General features: G+C 42.2%; 1 protein-coding gene across 1 annotated transcript in view; it reads right to left on the bottom strand.

The window, feature by feature from the left end:
* The window catches only part of SEC62 (SEC62 homolog, preprotein translocation factor), a 172,745-nt gene that overhangs the window by 65,624 nt on the left and 82,942 nt on the right, over positions 1-24,179 (bottom strand). The window contains exon 5 of the mRNA XM_053710122.1: positions 20,419-20,511. Within this exon, the coding sequence (XP_053566097.1) occupies positions 20,419-20,511 (93 nt within the window). The remainder of the gene's footprint in view (positions 1-20,418; positions 20,512-24,179) is intronic.

The raw sequence follows: 24,179 nt of genomic DNA, 5'->3' as shown, positions 1-24,179 counted from the left end.
AGCTCTAGTGGAGTGAGCTGTAATTCTTTCAGGAGGCTGCTGTCCAGCAGTCTCATAGGCTAAACGTATTATGCTACGAAGCCAAAAAGAGAGAGAGGTAGCAGAAGCTTTTTGACCTCTCCTCTGTCCAGAGTAAACGACAAACAAGGAAGAAGTTTGGCGAAAATCTTTAGTTGCCTGCAAGTAGAACTTGAGGGCACGAACTACATCCAGATTGTGTAAAAGACGTTCCTTCTTTGAAGAAGGATTTGGACACAAGGATGGGACAACAATCTCTTGATTGATGTTCCTGTTAGAGACTACCTTAGGTAAGAACCCAGGTTTAGTACGCAGAACTACCTTGTCTGAGTGAAAAATCAGATAAGGGGAATCACAATGTAAGGCTGATAACTCAGAGACTCTTCGAGCCGAGGAAATAGCCATTAAAAACAGAACTTTCCAAGATAACATTTTTATATCAATGGAATGAAGGGGTTCAAACGGAACACCCTGTAAAACGTTAAGAACTAAGTTTAAACTCCATGGTGGAGCAACAGCTTTAAACACAGGCTTGATCCTAGCTAAAGCCTGACAAAAGGACTGGACGTCTGGATTTTCTGACAGACGTCTGTGTAACAAGATGGACAGAGCTGAAATCTGTCCCTTTAATGAACTAGCTGATAAACCCTTTTCTAAACCTTCTTGTAGAAAAGACAATATCCTAGCGATCCTAACCTTACTCCAGGAGTAACCTTTGGATTCGCACCAGTATAGGTATTTCCGCCATATTTTATGGTAAATCCTTCTGGTAACAGGCTTCCTAGCCTGAATCAGGGTATCAATAACCGACTCAGAAAAACCACGTTTTGATAAAATCAAGCGTTCAATTTCCAAGCAGTCAGCTTCAGAGAAGTTAGATTTTGATGTTTGAATGGACCCTGTATCAGAAGGTCCTGTCTCAGAGGTAGAGACCAAGGCGGACAGGATGACATGTCCACTAGATCTGCATACCAAGTCCTGCGTGGCCAAGCAGGTGCTATTAGAATTACTGATGCTCTCTCCTGTTTGATTTTGGCAATCAATCGAGGAAGCAGCGGGAAGGGTGGAAACACATAAGCCATCCTGAAGTTCCAAGGTGCTGTCAAAGCATCTATCAGAACTGCTCCCGGATCCCTGGATCTGGACCCGTAGCGAGGAAGTTTGGCGTTCTGGCGAGACGCCATGAGATCTATCTCTGGTTTGCCCCAACGTCGAAGTATTTGGGCAAAGACCTCCGGATGAAGTTCCCACTCCCCCGGATGAAGAGTCTGGCGACTCAAGAAATCCGCCTCCCAGTTCTCCACTCCCGGGATGTGGATTGCTGATAGGTGGCAAGAGTGAGACTCTGCCCAGCGAATTATCTTTGATACTTCCATCATTGCTAGGGAGCTTCTTGTCCCTCCCTGATGGTTGATGTAAGCTACAGTCGTGATGTTGTCCGACTGAAACCTGATGAACCCCCGAGTTATTAACTGGGGCCAAGCCAGAAGGGCATTGAGAACTGCTCTCAATTCCAGAATGTTTATTGGAAGGAGACTCTCCTCCTGATTCCATAGTCCCTGAGCCTTCAGAGAATTCCAGACAGCGCCCCAACCTAGTAGGCTGGCGTCTGTTGTTACAATTGTCCAGTCTGGCCTGCTGAATGGCATTCCCCTGGACAGGTGTGGCCGATGAAGCCACCATAGAAGAGAATTTCTGGTCTCTTGATTCAGATTCAGAGTAGGGGACAAATCTGAGTAATCCCCATTCCACTGACTTAGCATGCATAGTTGCAGCGGTCTGAGGTGTAGGCGTGCAAAAGGTACTATGTCCATTGCCGCTACCATTAAGCCGATCACCTCCATGCATTGAGCTACTGACGGGTGTTGAATGGAATGAAGGACGCGGCATGCATTTTGAAGTTTTGTTAACCTGTCTTCTGTCAGGTAAATCTTCATTTCTACAGAATCTATAAGAGTCCCCAAGAATGGAACTCTTGTGAGAGGAAAGAGAGAACTCTTCTTTTCGTTCACTTTCCATCCATGCGACCTTAGAAATGCCAGAACTAACTCTGTATGAGACTTGGCAGTTTGAAAGCTTGAAGCTTGTATTAGAATGTCGTCTAGGTACGGAGCTACCGAAATCCCTCGCGGTCTTAGTACCGCTAGAAGGGCACCCAGAACCTTTGTGAAGATTCTTGGAGCCGTAGCCAATCCGAATGGAAGAGCTACAAACTGGTAGTGCCTGTCTAAGAAGGCAAACCTTAGATACCGGTGATGATCTTTGTGGATCGGTATGTGAAGGTAAGCATCCTTTAAATCCACTGTGGTCATGAACTGACCCTCTTGGATCATGGGTAAAATAGTCCGAATAGTTTCCATTTTGAACGATGGAACTCTTAGGAATTTGTTTAGAGTCTTTAAATCTAAGATTGGCCTGAAAGTTCCCTCTTTTTTGGGAACCACAAACAGGTTTGAGTAGAACCCTTGTCCTTGTTCCGACCACGGAACCGGATGGATCACTCCCATTGTTAACAGATCTTGTACGCAGCGTAGAAACGCTTCTTTCTTTAACTGGTTTGTTGACAACCTTGACAGATGAAATCTCCCTCTTGGGGGAGATAATTTGAAGTCTAGAAGGTATCCCTGAGATATGATCTCTAGTGCCCAGGGATCCTGAACATCTCTTGCCCAGGCCTGGGCGAAGAGAGAGAGTCTGCCCCCTACTAGATCCGGTCCCGGATCGGGGGCTCTCAATTCATGCTGTCTTTGGGGCAGCAGCAGGTTTCCTGGCCTGCTTGCTTTTGTTCCAGGACTGGTTAGGCTTCCAGCCTTGCCTGTAACGAGCAACAGCTCCTTCCTGTTTTGGTGCAGTGGAGGTTGATGCTGCTCCTGTTTTGAAATTCCGAAAGGGACGAAAATTAGACTGTCTAGCCTTAGCTTTGGCCTTGTCTTGAGGTAGGGCGTGGCCCTTACCTCCCGTAATGTCAGCGATAATTTCTTTCAAACCGGGCCCGAATAAGGACTGCCCCTTGAAAGGTATATTAAGTAATTTGGACTTAGAAGTAACATCAGCTGACCAGGATTTTAGCCACAGTGCCCTGCGTGCCTGTATGGCGAATCCTGAGTTCTTAGCCGTAAGTTTGGTTAAATGTACTACGGCCTCCGAAATGAAAGAATTAGCTAGTTTAAGGACTCTAAGCCTGTCCGTAATGTCGTCTAGCGTAGAGGAACTAAGGTTCTCTTCCAGCGACTCAATCCAAAATGCTGCCGCAGCCGTAATCGGCGCGATACATGCAAGGGGTTGTAATATAAAACCTTGTTGAACAAACATTTTCTTAAGGTAACCCTCTAATTTTTTATCCATTGGATCTGAGAAAGCACAGCTATCCTCCACCGGGATAGTGGTACGCTTAGCTAAAGTAGAAACTGCTCCCTCCACCTTGGGGACCGTTTGCCATAAGTCCCGAGTGGTGGCGTCTATTGGAAACATCTTTCTAAATATTGGAGGGGGTGAGAACGGCACACCGGGTCTATCCCACTCCTTAGTAACAATTTCAGTTAGTCTCTTAGGTATAGGAAAAACGTCAGTACTCGCCGGTACCGCAAAGTATTTATCCAACCTACACAGTTTCTCTGGTATTGCAACAGTGTTACAATCGTTGAGAGCTGCTAAGACCTCCCCTAGTAGTACACGGAGGTTCTCCAATTTAAATTTAAAATTTGAAATATCTGAGTCCAATCTGTTTGGATCAGAACCGTCACCCACAGAATGAAGCTCTCCGTCCTCATGCTCTGCGAGCTGTGACGCAGTATCAGACATGGCCCTAGCATTGTCAGCGCACTCTGTTCTCACCCCAGAGTGATCACGCTTGCCTCTTAGTTCAGGTAATTTAGACAAAACTTCAGTCATAACAGTAGCCATATCTTGTAATGTTATCTGTAATGGCCGCCCAGATGTACTAGGCGCCAAAATATCACGCACCTCCCGGGCGGGAGATGCAGGTACTGTCGCGTGAGGCGAGTTAGTCGGCATAACTCTCCCCTCGCTGTTTGGTGAAATTTGTTCACATTGTACAGATTGACTTTTATTTAAAGTAGCATCAATACAGTTAGTACATAAATTTCTATTGGGCTCCACCTTGGCATTGGAACAAATGACACAGATATCTTCCTCTGAGTCAGACATGTTTAACACACTAGCAAAAAACTTACAACTTGGTTATAATCTTTTTTAGCAAAAAAACGTACTGTGCCTCAAAGAGGTACTAACGATTAAATGACAGTTGAAATAATGAACTGAAAAACAGTTATTGCATCAAATTTTAAAACAACACAACTTTTAGCAAAGGTTTGTTCCCATTAGTAAAAAACAACACTAATTAAATTTGTACATAAGAAAACAAAACAACGTTTTTTATACACAGTCACTATAAGAATTCTCACAGCTCTGCTGAGAGAATTTACCTCCCTTCAAAGAAGTTTGAAGACCCCTGAGATCTGTCAGAAATGAACCGGATCATGCAGGACATATAAAAGTAGCTGACTGGAATTTTTTGATGCGTAGCAAAGAGCGCCAAAAACGGCCCCTCCCTCTCCCACACAGCAGTGAAGAGAAACGAAACTGTCACAATTAAAGCAAAAAACTGCCAAGTGGAAAATAATGCCCAAACATTTATTCACACAGTACCTCAGCAATGTAAACGATTCTACATTCCAGCAAAAACGTTTAACATGAGAATAGTTATTAAAAGGATTAGTGACCTTAACACAGTAGTTCCGGTGAAATACCATCCCCAGAATACTGAAGTGTATACATACATGTCATTTTAACGGTATGGCAGGCTTTTCTCATCAATTCCATTCAGAAAATAAAAACTGCCACATACCTCAATGCAGATTCATCTGCCCGCTGTCCCCTGATCTGAAGCCTTTACCTCCCTCAGATGGTCGAGAACAGCAATATGATCTTAACGACTCCGGTTAAAATCATAGTAAAAAATCTCTGTCAGATTCTTCCTCAAACTCTGCCAGAGAAGTAATAACACGCTCCGGTGCTATTTTAAAATAACAAACTTTTGATTGAAGTCATAAAAACTAAGTATAATCACCATAGTCCTCTCACACATCCTATCTAGTCGTTGGGTGCAAGAGAATGACTGGGACTGACGTAGAGGGGAGGAGCTATATGCAGCTCTGCTGGGTGAATCCTCTTGCATTTCCTGTTGGGGAGGAGTTATGTCCCAGAAGTAATGATGACCCGTGGACTGATCACACATAACAGAAGAAAAGCTTGAACGTCCGGAACTTCTGACAGACGTTTGTGTAAAAGAATGGACAGAGCTGAAATCTGTCCCTTTAAGGAACTAGCGGATAAACCCTTTTCTAAACCTTCTTGTAGAAAAGACAATATCCTCGGAATCCTAACCTTACTCCATGAGTAACTCTTGGATTTGCACCAATATAAGTATTTGCGCCATATCTTATGGTAAATCTTTCTGGTAACAGTCTTCCTAGCCTGTATTAAGGTATCAATAACTGACTCAGAAAAACCACGTTTTGATAAAATCAAGCGTTCAATTTCCAAGCAGTCAGCTTCAGAGAAATTAGATTTTGATGTTTGAAGGGACCCTGGATCAGAAGGTCCTGTTTCAGAGGTAGCGACCAAGGTGGACAGGATGACATGTCCACTAGATCTGCATACCAAGTCCTGCGTGGCCATGCAGGCGCTATTAGAATCACTGATGCTCTCTCCTGTTTGATTCTGGCAATCAATCGAGGAAGCATCGGGAAGGGTGGAAACACATAAGCCATCCCGAAGGTCCAAGGTGCTGTCAAAGCATCTATCAGAACCGCTCCCGGATCCCTGGATCTGGACCCGTAACGAGGAAGCTTGGCGTTCTGTCGAGACGCCATGAGATCTATCTCTGGTTTGCCCCAACGTCGAAGTATTTGGGCAAAGACCTCCGGATGAAGTTCCCACTCCCCCGGATGAAAAGTCTGACGACTTAGGAAATCCGCCTCCCAGTTCTCCACTCCCGGGATGTGGATTGCTGACAGGTGGCAAGAGTGAGACTCTGCCCAGCGAATTATTTTTGATACTTCCATCATTGCTAGGGAGCTTCTTGTCCCTCCCTGATGGTTGATGTAAGCTACAGTCGTGATGTTGTCCGACTGAAACCTGATGAACCCCCGAGTTGATAACTGGGGCCAAGCCAGAAGGGCATTGAGAACTGCTCTCAATTCCAGAATGTTTATTGGTAGGAGACTCTCCTCCTGATTCCATTGTCCCTGAGCCTTCAGAGAATTCCAGACAGCGCCCCAACCTAGTAGGCTGGCGTCTGTTGTTACAATTGTCCAGTCCGGCCTGCTGAATGGCATCCCCCTGGACAGATGTGGCCGAGAAAGCCACCATAGAAGAGAATTTCTGGTCTCTTGATCCAGATTCAGAGTAGGGGACAAGTCTGAGTAATCCCCATTCCACTGACTTAGCATGCACAATTGCAGCGGTCTGAGATGTAGGCGTGCAAAGGGTACTATGTCCATTGCCGCTACCATTAAGCCGATCACCTCCATGCATTGAGCTACTGACGGGTGTTGAATGGAATGAAGGACACGGCATGCATTTTGAAGCTTTGTTAACCTGTCTTCTGTCAGGTAAATCTTCATTTCTACAGAATCTATAAGAGTCCCCAAGAAGGGAACTCTTGTGAATGGAAAGAGAGAACTCTTCTTTTCGTTCACCTTCCATCCATGCGACCTTAGAAATGCCAGTACTAACTCTGTATGAGACTTGGCAGTTTGAAAGCTTGAAGCTTGTATCAGAATGTCGTCTAGGTACGGAGCTACCGAAATTCCTCGCGGTCTTAGTACCGCCAGAAGAGCACCCAGAACCTTTGTGAAGATTCTTGGAGCCGTAGCCAATCCGAATGGAAGAGCTACAAACTGGTAATGCCTGTCTAGGAAGGCAAACCTTAGATACCGGTAATGATCTTTGTGAATCGGTATGTGAAGGTAAGCATCCTTTAAATCCACTGTGGTCATGTACTGACCCTTTTGGATCATGGGTAAGATTGTCCGAATAGTTTCCATTTTGAACGATGGAACTCTTAGGAATTTGTTAAGGATTTTTAAATCCAGGATTGGCCTGAAAGTTCCCTCTTTTTTGGGAACCACAAACAGATTTGAGTAAAACCCTTGTCCTTGTTCCGACCGCGGAACCGGATGGATCACTCCCATTAGTAAAAGATCTTGTACACAGCGTAGAAACTCCTCTTTCTTTATTTGGTTTGTTGACAACCTTGACAGATGAAATCTCCCTTTTGGGGGAGAGGATTTGAAGTCCAGAAGGTATCCCTGAGATATGATCTCTAACGCCCAGGGATCCTGGACATCTCTTGCCCAAGCCTGGGCGAAGAGAGAAAGTCTGCCCCCCACTAGATCCGTTCCCGGATCGGGGGCCCTCAATTCATGCTGTCTTAGGGGCAGCAGCAGGTTTCCTGGCCTGCTTGCCCTTGTTCCAGGACTGGTTAGGTCTCCAGCCTTGTCTGTAGCGAGCAACAGCTCCTTCCTGTTTTGGTGCAGAGGAAGTTGATGCTGCTCCTGCTTTGAAATTCCGAAAGGAACGAAAATTAGACTGTCTAGCCTTAGGTTTGGCTTTGTCTTGAGGCAGGGCATGGCCCTTACCTCCTGTAATGTCAGCGATAATTTCTTTCAACCCGGGCCCGAATAAGGTCTGCCCTTTGAAAGGTATGTTAAGTAATTTAGATTTAGAAGTAACGTCAGCTGACCAGGATTTTAGCCACAGTGCTCTGCGTGCCTGAATGGCGAATCCGGAATTCTAGGCCGTAAGTTTAGTTAAATGTACTACGGCATCCGAAATAAATGAATTAGCTAGCTTAAGTGTCTTAAGCTTGTTTGAAATCTCATCTATAGTTATTGAGTCAAGAGTCTCTTCCAGGGACTCGGACCAAAAAGCGGCCGCGGCCGTGACAGACGCAATACATGCAAGGGGTTGCAATATAAAACCTTGTTGAACAAACATTTTCTTAAGGTAACCCTCTAATTTTTTATCCATTGGATCTGAAAAGGCACAGCTATCCTCCACCGGGATAGTGGTACGCTTAGCCAGAGTAGAAACCGCTCCCTCCACCTTAGGGACCGTCTGCCATAAGTCCCGTGTGGTGGCGTCTATTGGAAACATTTTTCTAAACACAGGAGGGGGGGAAAACATAATTTATGCTTACCTGATAAATTCCTTTCTTCTGTAGTGTGATCAGTCCACGGGTCATCATTACTTGTGGGATATTAACTGCTCCCCTACAGGAAGTGCAAGAGGATTCACCCAGCAGAGTTGCTATATAGCTCCTCCCCTCTACGTCACCTCCAGTCATTCGACCAAGGACCAACGAGAAAGGAGAAGCCAAGGGTGTAGTGGTGACTGGAGTATAATTTAAAAAATATTTACCTGCCTTAAAAAACAGGGCGGGCCGTGGACTGATCACACTACAGAAGAAAGGAATTTATCAGGTAAGCATAAATTATGTTTTCTTCTGTTAAGTGTGATCAGTCCACGGGTCATCATTACTTGTGGGATACCAATACCAAAGCAAAAGTACACGGATGACGGGAGGGATAGGCAGGCTCTTTATACAGAAGGAACCACTGCCTGAAGAACCTTTCTCCCAAAAATAGCCTCCGAGGAAGCAAAAGTGTCAAATTTGTAAAATTTGGAAAAAGTATGAAGCGAAGACCAAGTTGCAGCCTTGCAAATCTGTTCAACAGAGGCCTCATTCTTAAAGGCCCAAGTGGAAGCCACAGCTCTAGTGGAATGAGCTGTAATTCTTTCAGGAGGCTGCTGTCCAGCAGTCTCATAAGCTAAACGAATTATGCTACGAAGCCAAAAAGAGAGAGAGGTAGCAGAAGCTTTTTGACCTCTCCTCTGACCAGAGTAAACGACAAACAGGGAAGACGTTTGTCGAAAATCTTTAGTTGCCTGTAAATAAAATTTAAGGGCACGAACTACATCCAAATTGTGCAAAAGACGTTCCTTCCTCGAAGAAGGATTTGGGCACAAGGATGGAACAACAATCTCCTGATTGATATTCCTGTTAGTGACTACCTTAGGTAAGAACCCAGGCTTAGTACGCAGAACTACCTTATCCGAGTGAAAAATCAAATAAGGAGAATCACAATGTAAGGCTGATAACTCAGAGACTCTTCGAGCCGAGGAAATAGCCATTAAAAATAGAACTTTCCAAGATAACAACTTTATATCAATGGAATGAAGGGGTTCAAACGGAACACCCTGTAAAACGTTAAGAACAAGGTTTAAACTCCATGGTGGAGCCACAGCTTTAAACACAGGTTTAATCCTGGCCAAAGCCTGACAAAAAGCCTGAACGTCTGGAACTTCTGACAGACGCTTGTGTAACAGAATGGACAGAGCTGAGATCTGTCCCTTTAAGGAACTAGCGGATAACCCCTTTTCTAAACCTTCTTGTAGAAAAGACAATATCCTAGGAATCCTAACCTTACTCCAAGAGTAACCTTTGGATTCGCACCAATATAGGTATTTACGCCATATTTTATGGTAAATCTTTCTGGTAACAGGCTTCCTAGCCTGTATTAAGGTATCAATAACTGACTCAGAAAAACCACGCTTTGATAAGATCAAGCGTTCAATTTCCAAGCAGTCAGCTTCAGAGAAGTTAGATTTTGATGTTTGAAAGGACCCTGAATCAGAAGGTCCTGTTTCAGAGGTAACGACCAAGGTGGACAGAATGACATGTCCACCAGATCTGTATACCAAGTCCTGCGTGGCCATGCAGGCGCTATTAGAATCACTGATGCTTTCTCCTGTTTGATTCTGGCAATCAATCGAGGAAGCATCGGGAAAGGTGGAAACACATGAGCCATCCTGAAGGTCCATGGTGCTGTCAAGGCATCTATCAGGACCGCTCCCGGATCCCTGGATCTGGACCCGTAGCGCGGAAGCTTGGCGTTCTGTCGAGACGCCATGAGATCTATCTCTGGTTTGCCCCAACGTCGAAGTATTTGGGCAAAGACCTCTGGATGAAGTTCCCACTCCCCCGGATGAAAAGTCTGACGACTTAAGAAATCCGCCTCCCAGTTCTCCACTCCCGGGATGTGGATTGCAGACAGGTGGCAAGAGTGAGACTCTGCCCAGCGAATTATCTTCGATACTTCCATCATTGCTAGGGAGCTTCTTGTCCCTCCCTGATGGTTGATATAAGCTACAGTCGTGATGTTGTCCGACTGGAACCTGATGAACCCCCGAGTTGCTAACTGGGGCCAAGCCAGAAGAGCATTGAGGACTGCTCTCAATTCCAGAATGTTTATTGGAAGAAGACTCTCCTCCTGATTCCATAGTCCCTGAGCCTTCAGAGAATTCCAGACAGCGCCCCAACCTAGTAGGCTGGCGTCTGTTGTTACAATTGACCAGTCTGGCCTGCTGAATGGCATTCCCCTGGACAGATGTGGCCGATAAAGCCACCATAGAAGAGAATTTCTGGTCTCTTGAATGGAATGAAGGACACGGCATGCACTTTGAAGTTTTGTTAACCTGTCCTCTGTCAGGTAAATCTTCATTTCTACAGAATCTATCAGAGTCCCCAGGAAGGGAACTCTTGTGAGTGGAAAGAGAGAACTTTTCTCTTCGTTCACTTTCCATCCATGCGACCTTAGAAATGCCAGTACTATCTCTGTATGAGATTTGGCAGTTTGAAAGCTTGAAGCTTGTATCAGTATGTCGTCTAAGTACGGAGCTACTGAAATTCCTCGCGGTCTTAGTACCGCCAGAAGAGTGCCCAGAACCTTTGTGAAGATTCTTGGAGCCGTAGCCAGTCCGAATGGAAGAGCTACAAACTGGTAATGCCTGTATAAAAAGGCAAACCTTAGATACCGGTAATGACTTCTGTGAATCGGTATGTGAAGGTAAGCATCCTTTAAATCCACTGTGGTCAAGTACTGACCCTCTTGGATCATGGGCAAAATTGTTCGAATAGTTTCCATCTTGAACGATGGAACTCTTAGGAATTTGTTTAGGATCTTTAAATCCAAGATTGGCCTGAAGGTTCAATCTTTTTTGGGAACTACAAACAGATTTGAGTAAAACCCTTGTCCTTGTTCCAACCGCGGAACTGGATGGATCACTCCCATTAATAAAAGATCTTGTACGCAGCGTAGAAACGCTTGACAGATGAAATCTCCCTCTTGGGGGAGAGGATTTGAAGTCCAGAAGGTATCCCTGAGATATGATCTCTAACGCCCAGGGATCCTGAACATCTCTTGCCCAAGCCTGGGCGAAGAGGGAAAGTCTGCCCCCCACTAGATCCGGTCCCGGATCGGGGGCCCTCAATTCATGCTGTCTTAGGGGCAGCAGCAGGTTTTCTGGCCTGTTTGCCCCTGTTCCAGGACTGGTTAGGTTTCCAGCCTTGTCTGTAGCGAGCAACAGCTCCTTCCTGTTTTGGTGCAGAGGAAGTTGATGCTGCTCCTGCTTTGAAATTACGAAAGGAACGAAAATTGGACTGTCTAGCCTTGGCTTTGGCCTTGTCCTGAGGCAGGGCATGACCTTTACCTCCTGTAATGTCATCAATAATCTCTTTCAAGCCGGGCCCGAATAAGGTCTGCCCTTTGAAAGGAATATTAAGCAATTTAGATTTAGACGTAACATCAGCTGACCAGGATTTTAGCCACAGAGCTCTGCGTGCCTGAATGGCGAATCCTGAATTTTTAGCCGCAAGTTTAGTTAAATGTACTACGGCATCTGAAATAAATGAATTAGCTAACTTAAGGAATTTAAGTTTGTGTGTGATGTCATCTAGTGTGGATGATTGAAGTGTCTCTTCCAGAGACTCAAACCAAAATGCTGCTGCAGCCGTGACAGGTGCAATACATGCAAGAGGTTGCAATATAAACCCTTGTTGAACAAACATTTTCTTAAGGTAACCCTCTAATTTTTTATCCATTGGATCTGAAAAAGCACAGCTATCCTCCACTGGGATAGTGGTACGCTTAGCTAAAGAAGAAACTGCTCCCTCCACCTTAGGGACCATCTGCCATAAGTCCCGTGTGGCGGCGTCTATTGGAAACATTTTTCTGAATATAGGAGGGGGTGAGAAAGGCACACCGGGTCTATCCCACTCCTTAGTAACAATGTCAGTAAGTCTCTTAGGTATAGGAAAAACGTCAGTACTCGTCGGTACCGCAAAATATTTATCCAACCTAAACATTTTTTCTGGGATTGCAACTGTGTTACAATCATTCAGAGCCGCTAATACCTCCCCTAGTAACACACGGAGGTTCTCAAGCTTAAATTTAAAATTTGAAATGTCTGAGTACAGTTTATTTGGATCAGAACCGTCACCCACAGAATGAAGCTCTCCGTCTTCATGTTCTGCAAACTGTGACGCAGTATCAGACATGGCCCTTGCATTATCAGCGCACTCTGTTCTCATCCCAGAGTGATCACGTTTACCTCTTAGTTCTGGTAGTTTAGCCAAAACTTCAGTCATAACAGTAGCCATATCTTGTAATGTGATTTGTAATGGCCGCCCAGATGCACTCGGCGCTACAATATCACGCACCTCCTGAGCGGGAGATGCAGGTACTGACACGTGAGGCGAGTTAGTCGGCATAACTCTCCCCTCGTTGTTTGGTGAAATATGTTCAATTTGTACAGATTGACTATTTTTTAAAGTAGCATCAATACATTTAGTACATAAATTTCTATTGGGCTCCACTTTGGCATTAACACATATAGCACAGATATCTTCCTCTGAATCAGACATGTTTAACACACTAGCAAATAAACAGCAACTTGGAAATACTTTTCAAAGTAATTTACAAATAATATGAAAACGAACTGTGCCTTTAAGAAGCACAGAAAAATATTATAACAGATAAAATAATTAAGTTATAGCATCAATCTTTGTCAGAATATACAGTTTTAGCAAAGGATTGTTCCCCTCAGCAAATGATAACTAACCCAGGCAGCAGAAAAAAAATACACAAATAAACGTTTTTTATATCACAGTCAATACAATCAGCACAGCTCTGCTGTATGATTACTTCCCTCAAAAAAGACTCTTGAGATCCCTGAACTCTGTAGAGATGAACCGGATCATGCAGGAAGAAAATGAACCTCTGACTGAGTTTTTCTGATGCATAGTGAAAGCACCAAAATGGCCCCTCCCCCACACACATAACAGTGAGAGGGATCAGTGAACTGCTCTAATTTAAATCAAAACTATTGCCAAGTGGAAAAAAAGTGCCCAAAACATTTTTTCACCCAGTACCTCAGAGAAAAAAACGTTTTTACATGCCAGCAAAAAAACATTTTACCTCAATAATTAATTGTCATTTAAAACCTATTGCAAGTCCCTGCAAAATAGGTTAAGTCTATGTATACAGTTTAAAAGCCAGAGAAGTACCATTTCCCAGAAAACTGAAGTGTAAAATATACATACATGACAGCCTGATATCAGCTACATCTACTGCATTCAAGGCTGAGTTTACATTATAACGGTATGGCAGGATTTTCTCATCAATTCCATGTCAGAAAATAATAAACTGCTACATACCTCTTTGCAGATTAATCTGCCTGCTGTCCCCTGATCTGAAGTTTACCTCACTCCTCAGATGGCCGAGAAACAGCAATATGATCTTAACTACTCCGGCTAAAATCATAGAAAAACTCAGGTAGATTCTTCTTCAAATTCTACCAGAGAAGGAATAACACACTCCGGTGCTATTATAAAATAACAAACTTTTGATTGAAGATATAAAAACTAAATATATCACCATAGTCCTCTCACACATCCTATCTAGTCGTTGGGTGCAAGAGAATGACTGGAGGTGACGTAGAGGGGAGGAGCTATATAGCAACTCTGCTGGGTGAATCCTCTTGCACTTCCTGTAGGGGAGCAGTTAATATCCCACAAGTAATGATGACCCGTGGACTGATCACACTTAACAGAAGAAAAGGGTACACCGGGCCTATCCCACTCCTTAGCAATTATCTCTGTAAGCCTCTTAGGTATAGGAAATACGTCAGTACTCGCCGGTACCGCATAGTATCTATCCAGCCTACATAATTTCTCTGGGATTGCAACGGTGTTACAATCATTTAGAGCTGCTAAAACCTCCCCTAACAGTACACGGAGGTTTTCGAGTTTAAACTTAAAATTAGAAATGTCTGAATCCATTCTATTGGGATCAGAACCGTCACCTGCTGATTGAAGCTCTCCGTCCTCATGTTCAGCATACTGTGACGCAGTATCAGACATGGCCCTATTATCAACAGCGCACTCTGTTCTCACCCCAGAGTGATCACGCTTACCTCTTAGTTCTGGTAATTTAGCCAAAACTTCAGTCATAACATTAGCCATATCCTGTAATGTGATTTGTAATGGCCGCCCTGATGTACTCGGCGCTACAATATCATGCACCTCCCGAGCGGGAGATGCAGGTACTGACACGTGAGGCGAGTTAGTCGGCATAACTCTCCCCTCGTTGTTTGGTGAAATATGTTCAATTTGTACAGATTGACTTTTATTTAAAGTAGCATCAATGCAATTAGTACATAAATTTCTATTGGGCTCCACTTTGGCTTTAGCACATATAGCACAGAGATATTCCTCTGAGTCAGACATGTTTAACACACTAGCAATTAAACTAGCAACTTGGAAATACTTTTCAAAGTAATTTACAATAATATGAAAACGTACTGTGCCTTTAAGAAGCACAGTTGAGAACAAACTATAACATCAATCTTTTACGGTAAATACACAATTTTAGCAAAGGATTGCCCCCATTAGCAATGGATAACTAACCCTGATAGCAGAAAAAAAAAAAAAAAAAAAGTACAGAAATAAACGTTTTTTTATCACAGTCAGCTACAACCTCACAGCTCTGCTGTGAGTGAATACCTCCCTCAAAATAAGTTTTGAAGACCCCTGAGCTCTGTAGAGACGAACCGGATCATGCAGGGAAGACAAGAAACTTCTGACTGAATTTTTTGATGCGTAGCAAAAGCGCCAAAATAAGCCCCTCCCCCTCACACACAACAGTGAGGGAGATCAGTAAACTGTCTTAAATTAAATAAAACGACTGCCAAGTGGAAAAAAACAGTGCCCAAAACATTTTTTCACCCAGTACCTCAGAAAATTAAACGATTTAACATGCCAGCAAAAACGTTTAACATCAAATAAATGAAATGACATTAGAAAGCCTGTTGCTAGTCACTGCAAATTAGGCTAAAGTCTTATGCATACAGTATTATCCCAGTGAAGTGTCATTCCCCAGAATACTGAATTGTAAAATATACATACATGACAGCCTGATACCAGTTGCTACTACTGCATTTAAGGCTGTTAGATTACATTAAATCGGTATGGCAGAATTTTCTCAGTCAAATTCCATTGTCAGAAAATAATATGCTGCTACATACCTCTTTGCAGATTAACCTGCCCGCTGTCCCCTGATCTGAAGTTTACCTCTCCTCAGATGGCCGAGAACAGCAATATGATCTTAACTACGCCGGCTAAAATCATACAAAAAACTCAGGTAGATTCTTCTTCAAACTCTACCAGAGAAGGAACAACACACTCCGGTGCTGTTATAAAATAACAAACTTTTGATTGAAGGTATAAAACTAAGTATAATCACCACAGTCCTCTCACACATCCTATCTATTAGTTGGGTGCAAGAGAATGACTGGGTGTGACGTAGAGGGGAGGAGCTATATAGCAGCTCTGCTGGGTGAATCCTCTTGCACTTCCTGTTGGGGAGGAGTTAATATCCCAGAAGTAATGATGACCCGTGGACTGACCACACTTAACAGGAGAAATGTTAATTTTACTCAAACACGTACCTCTAAATAATAAAACCACAGAAACTGGGTGTTTTGCAGTGGTCTCTTAATTTTTTTCCAAAGCTGTGTGTGTGTGTGTGTGTGTGTGTGTGTGTGTGTGTGTGTGTGTGTGTGTGTGTGTGTATGTATATATATATGTATATATATATGTATATATATATATATATATATATATATATATATATATATACATACATACATACATACATAAATATATATATATATATTAGGGATGCACCGAAATTTCGGCCGCAGAAAGTTTCGGCCGAAAATAGCATTTTTTGTTATTTCGGTTTTCGGTTTTTTTGCCTTTTATTTTCGGCAAAATGATTGTGTAGCATATTTTAAATTTGATGCCAGCCTAGAGCTGCTGTTTGAGTTCATTACTTGACTTACTGTTTTGCATATAATAATAGTTTTCTAGGACTATACTTTATTTTGATAATTGGTAACAAAACAAAAACGGTTAAATCTGATTCTGTTACACAGAACTAAATAAAGAATAATACTAGCGATGCACCAAAATTTGGGCCGCCGAAAATGTGCAATTCCAATTTCGGCCCAAAGAGGACCAAAATGGCTAAAAATGTACAGCCCTCCCCTGTTCTATTGAGTTACATGTCTATCCTTAGCATAAGGTGAGCAGCACAGCACTGGCATGGTACACAGAGCACACACATAAGTACCATTACATGATGATATTTGAAACCAGCAGAGAAGGAAACCAAAGTTCTGAATAGTGAATACAAATATCAAAGGAGGATAAGTAACATGTTTATAAACACTTGATATTATCAGAAACAGCCCTAAGCACACACAGTGAATATCTAAGCCTTATATACAGTGCTCATACATCAGCCTCTTGTGCGAAGACATTCTATTCGCCTGAGGCAAATATGCGTGCACACTTTATAAGTATAAGCCCCAAGCTCGCACACAGTTGGTAGAAATTAGCACCCACCAGACAGTGTATACAAAAAAGCACAGTAACTTTCTATAACCACCTTGCACGTAAGGTTGTAGCTAAGTCCAGTGGTCCTGGTGATAGGTGACAGGCAGACTCCATTTGGGGCTCCGGACATATAATCTGACGGGTAAGTGTGAGACCCGAACCAGGAACTAGGCGGAGATACGATGAGAGACGATCAGGTGCAGCCACGCTCATCGCACGGATAACTACACCCAAAAACAAAACACATGTCTACCTCATATTGTTGTCTGGCTATAACCACGCTCTCCCTTATAGAGCTCCAGTTTCACTGCAGATCACGCCCTACTGTACAAGTGACCATGTCCATTTGTTGGAGCTTTCCCGCCTACAAGCTCTCTCAGCTACACACACACACTGTAGTTAAAAAAGAAAAAAACAATTTCGGTTTCGTTTCGGTTTTCGGCCAGGATCATCCTGAATTTTCGGTATCGGTTTCGGTCCAGAATTTTCATTTCGGTGCATCCCTAATATATATATATATATATATATATACACACACATACACAGCTTTGGAAAAAATTAAGAGACCACTGCAAAACACCCAGTTTCTGTGGTTTTATTATTTAGAGGTACGTGTTTGAGTAAAATTAACATTTTTATTTTATTCTATAAACTACCAACAACATTTCTCCCAAATAAAACCATTTTCATTCAGAGCATTTATTATATTATGCAAAACACTGCTGTGTTCATTCCTATCCTTTTGAAATTGGACCAGCTGGATGACAAAACCCATGCTAGTAGTACCTCAAAAGTAATTGGAATAAGAAAATAACTATTGACCATGCCAAAAGAGTTGAAAGTTTTGAGTGAGGAAAAGAAGGGTTCAATTCTGTCTTCACTGGCAGAGGGATACAGTGAGCGTCAGGTTGCTTCCATCCTTAAAATTTCAAAGAAGGTGGTTCATTTATAAGAACAAGATCACGCAGCAGACATTGGGGACATCAAAGCTAAACGCCGGCAGTGAACAAAAACAACTCCACTGCCAGGATTACCGCCAACTCATTCGAATGTCACTCACAACCACTGCTGGATGACAACAAGTGACCTATAAAAAGAATGGCAAATGGTAGCTGGGGTGAAGTGCATGGCAAGGATAGTTTGAAACAGGCTCCAAGGGGCAGGGCTGAAGTCATGCAAAGCTAAAAAAGCCCTTTATTAATAAAAAGCAAAGAGGAGCCAGGCTAAGGTTTGCAAAAGACTAAAGTAAGGTCATCTTCTCTGAGGCGGTCAATTTTCAGCTTTGCCCAGTATCTGGTCGTCTAATGGTTAAACGAGGAGCTGGATAGGTGTACAAACCACAGTGTCTCACACCCAGAGAAATTTGGTGGAGGATCAGTGATGATATGGGGATGCTACAGCAAGGCAAATGCACTAGTGGGAGCTAGCTGAACACACTACTGGGAGCTAGCTGAACACATCTGGTGAGACACTGATAAAAGACATATGTGCAGTCACCAATCACCAGTTAGCTCCAATAGTGCCGTTCTGCTCCCGAGTCTATCTATGTACACGAATTATAACAAGGTAATCGATGACGTAAGTAAATTGTGTGGTACAATTGCCAAAAACAATTGCAAAGCCATGTATGCCTGCCGTTTCTGAACAAAGGGGAACCCAGAGAAGCTTTTACTGCCATTTGCCTTATGATTGCAGTAGTTGTGTGTAAATAATTTTTTTAATAATAATTTTTTATGATCACATTTGGTGGCATTAAATATATACCAAAATGGGCCTAGATCAATACCTTGGTTGTCTACTAAAAAAATATATAGTTTTGATAGGTAAATAAAAAAACAAGTCTATTTAAATGGATTGATAGCAAAATTGCTAAAAATTCTCTAGCACTTTGGGCAAGTTATTCCCTAAAATTCCCAGTCCTTAATGGGACATGAAACCCAATTTTTGTCTTTTATGATTCAGACAGAACATGCTATTTAAATAAAAAAAAAAATACAATTAAATTATATTATATAATTTGCATCATTCTCTTAGTATCCCTTTGTTGAAAAGAATACTTAGGTAGGCTTAGGAGCAGCAAAGCACTACTGGAAGCTAGCTGTTGATTGCTGAACATAAATGCCCACTAGTTATTGGCTCACCTTATGTGTTCAGATAGATCCTAGTAGTGCATTGCTGCTCCTTCAACAAATGATAGTAAGAGAAAAGAACCCATTTGGAAAAAGAAATAAATTGGAAAGTTGTTTAAAATCGTATGTTCTATCTTAATCATGAAAGAAATTTGAGTTTCATATTTAAGGGGTTAAAGGGACAGTGTACTGTTAACGTTTCGCCTCTTTCCTGTGTTCCAAGTGATCCATTTTACCTGCTGGAGTGTATTAATTTGCTTACAAATATTTCCTTTACATTTATTCTCTCATTTGCCTGTTTATCCCCACCTACATTGAACATTTCAGTATTTAAGTACTGGTTATAGAAAAGGTTAAGAAGAAATCATGTCCCCAGGCCATGATTCCCCCAGGGGAAGCCGTGATTGGAGGAAGCCAGATTCATCAATTCTGACGTATGAAGAGGCTTCCGAGGGCCGGGGGAATCACTGGAGCAGCTGTCAGGATTAAAAGGTAAGTTTTTAAAGAAAACAAGTGAAATGTCAATTTTGATGAATTAAAGTGCCCTTGTTTTTAATAGGATTATTAAAAACTGGGCACCGATTCATCTAAATTGACCTTCACTTTAAGAAGTCCCTAGTATGATTATAATGGAAGTATTTTTTCACTACATACCTTAAGTTATCTTGAAGGGGGAGAAAGCTATATCTGTTTTAGCCATGCTTAATAAGAGATGGTGTTATAAAAAAAGGATATTTAGCATTTTATAGCTGAATGTTGTGGAGCCATTGATAATAGCAACTAGATATGTCTGCCACCCGAAAGTTCCCCCGAAACAAGTTTCTGTATCTATACAGTTTCATTGTTGTATGCCATATACAAAGATAATAGCATATTTTAGGTTTTCAGATATTCTACTGTCAGGATCTTTGACCCCATACATACTTGGAGGCTATTGGTTGAACAGAAACAAACAATTGTGATCATTCCAAAGCTTAATATAGTTATTTTTCAAAATCTGATTATGGTACTGTGAACACACAACTCTGAGCTAATAAACCATCAGAAACGCACAAAAATGTATCACAGAAGACACTAGAAACTGAGGATTACAAGAGAGTCATGGAAAGAGAGAATGCATTATACCTTTGAAAGTTTATATAAAAAAAATATAACCATCAGTAACAAAACCTATAGGCGCTACTAAATCATGAGCAAGAGAATCTTTTAAAAACAGCAATACATTTTAGTCACCTTGAACAATCCAAATAATGGAATCCTAGAACAATACAAATTCCATACACATTTATTTTGTTCTTAAAATGGTTTGCTATTATCCAAGTCCTTAAAATATTTATAAATGCAACTAAAATAATAAAAATAAACAAAGCAAATGTTTTATTACTACATTTTGATTAAGCTATTTACATTTTACAAAGCCATGGGATTGCCCCTGCAAATACCTACCTCATTACCATCCATGAACACCTGGTCCTCATGAGGTTCTAACTTAAACTTCCTCTTAGTTTCCTTTTTCTTTGGGGTTCCAGGCGTCTCATCCTATAAAACACAATTGTACAAACATTAATATACAGAATGGAAGCATTTATAGAAGGAAATTGTATTGTTGTTACCCATGTAAATTTCCATATAATATTTCCTCCTCTGCAAAAATAACTGCTATTCCAAAGTATTTACATAAAGTTCTGACATGACTAAACTGCCGCATAAAATTATAACTTGCTCTCAGCCATTTGAGAATGAAGAAAAATTACCTAGCATAAACTCCACATGAACTTCCAGATAGCGTCACGTCACACAGACACTGCACTCTGACTCTCCTGTGGTGGATAGACTGCACACCACGCATTAGCCCTTGACCCGGGCACGACAGCACCTCTAATTCACCCCTGAGCTTCCCCGTTTTTGTCTGCGAAGGTAGATGACTGTGACATCAAAGCGGGAATAAGCAGTGAGGCCCTACCACCGGGCTACAGAGACTCTGCATTACCCCAGTGAGCAGCACAAGGCATTCCACCTTCTCTCCTCTTCACCGCTGACCTCAGGAGCTACCTCTAGCTGGGCGCTGTAAGCAGGTGGAAACTCTACGCCAAAGTCCTCATTCTTCAACTGATGATGATGTTGTTTGGTCGCAGCCTGGACTTGGCTGCGTGATCTTTCCGCCAGCAGACCCCTTTCCTGGAAGAGGACCTAGGTGAGATTGACACTTTTTTTTCTCTTTAAGCTTGCTCAACTGTTTAGCTGGTTAGAGTCTGGGAAGGGATTGCCTTACTAAGCCATAACACTTTCCGTTAGCCACGGTAAAGGATCCCTGGCTCACAGCTTTATAAATCCATCTCCACAGTGAACACACCAGCAACCCAATATACTGGGACTGCTCAGCATCATCAACTCTTCTAAAAGCTCAACAAATATTCTGGGCTACCACTAAGGAAAGAAAGGGATTAAAGCAAAGAAGGAAACTAGGGGACAAACAAAAGGGAGTGTGCTTAACCTGAATAGCCACTCACACGTTTTAACTTTTCCTGCTTCAACTTATTAAGTGTTCCACCTATTTAGTGTTTCACTTTTGAAGGATCAACATTAACTTTATTTGGAAACTTTTACCCTTATTTATTCCGTTAAAAGTCTACGAATGGTAATGGCTCCTCTAAAGTAAAGAAGGAAAGTTGTTAGTTCCAAAGCCAATGAGAAGCTTACATTGATGTTACATAAAGTTTAACCCTATTTAATCCCTGCTGACATCCCTGGTCGTGAGAATAGGAGTCTGACCCCCCCCATGATGGCCACACTCGGAGACTCTCTCTTTTACACCTACTAATTGATGCAAGTAATACTCTGATTACCTATGTTGTTTATCCGTATGTTATTTACTTGTATTTTTTTTCTCTCTGTACAGGTCAATAATCTCATTGCTACTTATATTTTATGGAGAGTTTATCTCCCATTTTTTTCTTTCAGCTTAAACTGTATACTTCTGTGAAGCTTTATCCTTATGTTTTTACACAGATGATAAGGCTAAGATATGAAGGCCTGCTTAATTGTTGGCCCTCAACTAGAGAAAATAAGTACAATCACCACAAACATTTCTGATTCTGCTTTGTTAGTTTCTATTAATGTATATTTTTGAGTATTTCACCTGTTATGAATCATAGCCATAGGGTCTCCCTTGTATCTCTCCTCTCTTGAGCCCTGCATTATATCAAGCACTCACTATAACAGTGATTTCCCACTATCTCATGTACTTTTGAGATAAAAAAAAGACCCTTAGTGAGAAAGAAGGGAAATAATGGGTGGGGGAAGAAAGAAGGGAAAGAAAGGGTGGGGGAAGAAAGAGAGGAGAAAGGGTAGGGGATAGGGAGGAAGGAAAGAACAAGGAAGGGGACAGGGGAGAAAAAGGGGAGAGGAAAAGAAAGAAAAAAAAAATTGTCACCCTGGTAGGCCTCTTATTTATTCACACTGTCTATTGTCTCACAATTTTTTGGCACCCTACAACATTTCTTGATATACACTCAACCTACAAGGAGCACTTTGTGTCCTCATATTCACTTCAAGGCCTGTTATTTTCTTCTATTGTCTTGATAAGTACTAGAACAGTGTGTTTATGTTACTAGCATATCCAAGAGAGAAAATATGAATCCTCCCCCGAATCCACTATCACTTCCACTTTTTTTTTTTTCTTCTCACCTGCCATTTTTAGGCCTTATCACTACTCATACATCTCTGATCTTGAGGATCAGTTTCTTAATTTTGAATCGCTCCAAAGAGATGATAATAAAGAACTAATAAAACTGTGAGACAAACTCTCTGAAATTGAAGACCGCTCTAGGTGCAACGAAAAATTGGTTTCCCTGAAACACAAAAGTTTGATGATCTTATACCATTTGTCTCTATTACGCTTCCTAAATTGCTAGATATACCACTAGGTGACCCCCCACTAGTTGTGGAAAAGGCTCATAGATTAGGGACCACTATGAATAAAAAAAAGATGATAGGCAAGGCCCCAAGTATTTTAGAAAGAAAAAAGATTTGCCTGTTGCAGAGAACAAAAAAAATCATTATCTTCCAGGACTTCTCTGCTGAAACCCAAAGTAAAAGAAAGGAGATGCAACCACTATGTACATATTTTATTGATAAAAGGTATGCAAGCTTTCATCATTTACCCAGCCAAACTTAAAGTCAATACAAAGGAGGGATGGAAGATTTTCTCCTCCCTAAGAGAAGCCCAGGACTTTTCTAAACAAGTACTGTGATCCAATAGTATTACAGATCAAAACTTAATTTTTTATTTTTCCATTGTATTACATTATTATATTACTAATAAAGCTTTTGAATGAAAGAAAAAAAAACTTAATTTTTGCTGGTGACCTGAACATGGTGGCTAAAATCCTGATAAATAGAAGTAAAGTTTCCTTGCGTGGAACTTCCAAGTATAAGAGAGAATCTATTCTTTTAAAGTTACTTAGAGATTCTCTTAAAATTAAGGACATATGGCGAAACCTCCACCCTGATACTAAAGCTTATACGTGCGAATCTCGCACATATAAAAGGTTTCTCCCGGGGGGGCGGAGCTAGCTGCCTAACAGAACGGTCGCACTGAAGTGGAGCTCCTAGACAAATTGCCTTTATAAGTTTATTATAACTTTTTTTTTTTCTAGCTAAGGGGTTTAAGATTAATCCACCTAGACTCAGGATTGCTCTCCTGCACTTAAAGACTGCATTCTACACTTAGTCTTGCACCGGCCGGTGCTTGCGACAGAAACCGCACTGAGAGCAGCCATCAGACAGCCTAAGTGGGTGACCAGAGCACAACCGCCAATCTTACCGGCCAACAACCACACCTGATCTTCAGCTCCGGAGGGTCGGGGCTCCGCTCCGGAGCTACAGTGACCTCAGCTACCAGATCTCCCTAACGCCGGATACAGACCAGGAGGGAGGCCACAGATCCACCTCACATCTCACGCCACCTGGGATCCGACCGCAATTAAGCAGCTGCTGCCATTGTCCTGCTCAGCCTAATCCAGGACAAAGAAAGTGTCCCCTGGCCGGGAGGTGTAAAACCGAGCCGGTAAGTGCACCCACGCTACATAGAGACAGAGCGCTGTGGCGCGAAAACACCGCCATCTTACCTTGCTCCGTATCAATCTCCCATGCTCCCACGCCAGACCCGCACATACCTTTAAGACTTTTATAGCCACATAGAGGGA

Source organism: Bombina bombina, chromosome 4, assembly GCF_027579735.1.
Source record: "Bombina bombina isolate aBomBom1 chromosome 4, aBomBom1.pri, whole genome shotgun sequence".
Taxonomy (NCBI): Eukaryota; Metazoa; Chordata; class Amphibia; order Anura; family Bombinatoridae; genus Bombina; species Bombina bombina.
This window is presented reverse-complemented; position numbering and strand designations above follow the sequence as displayed.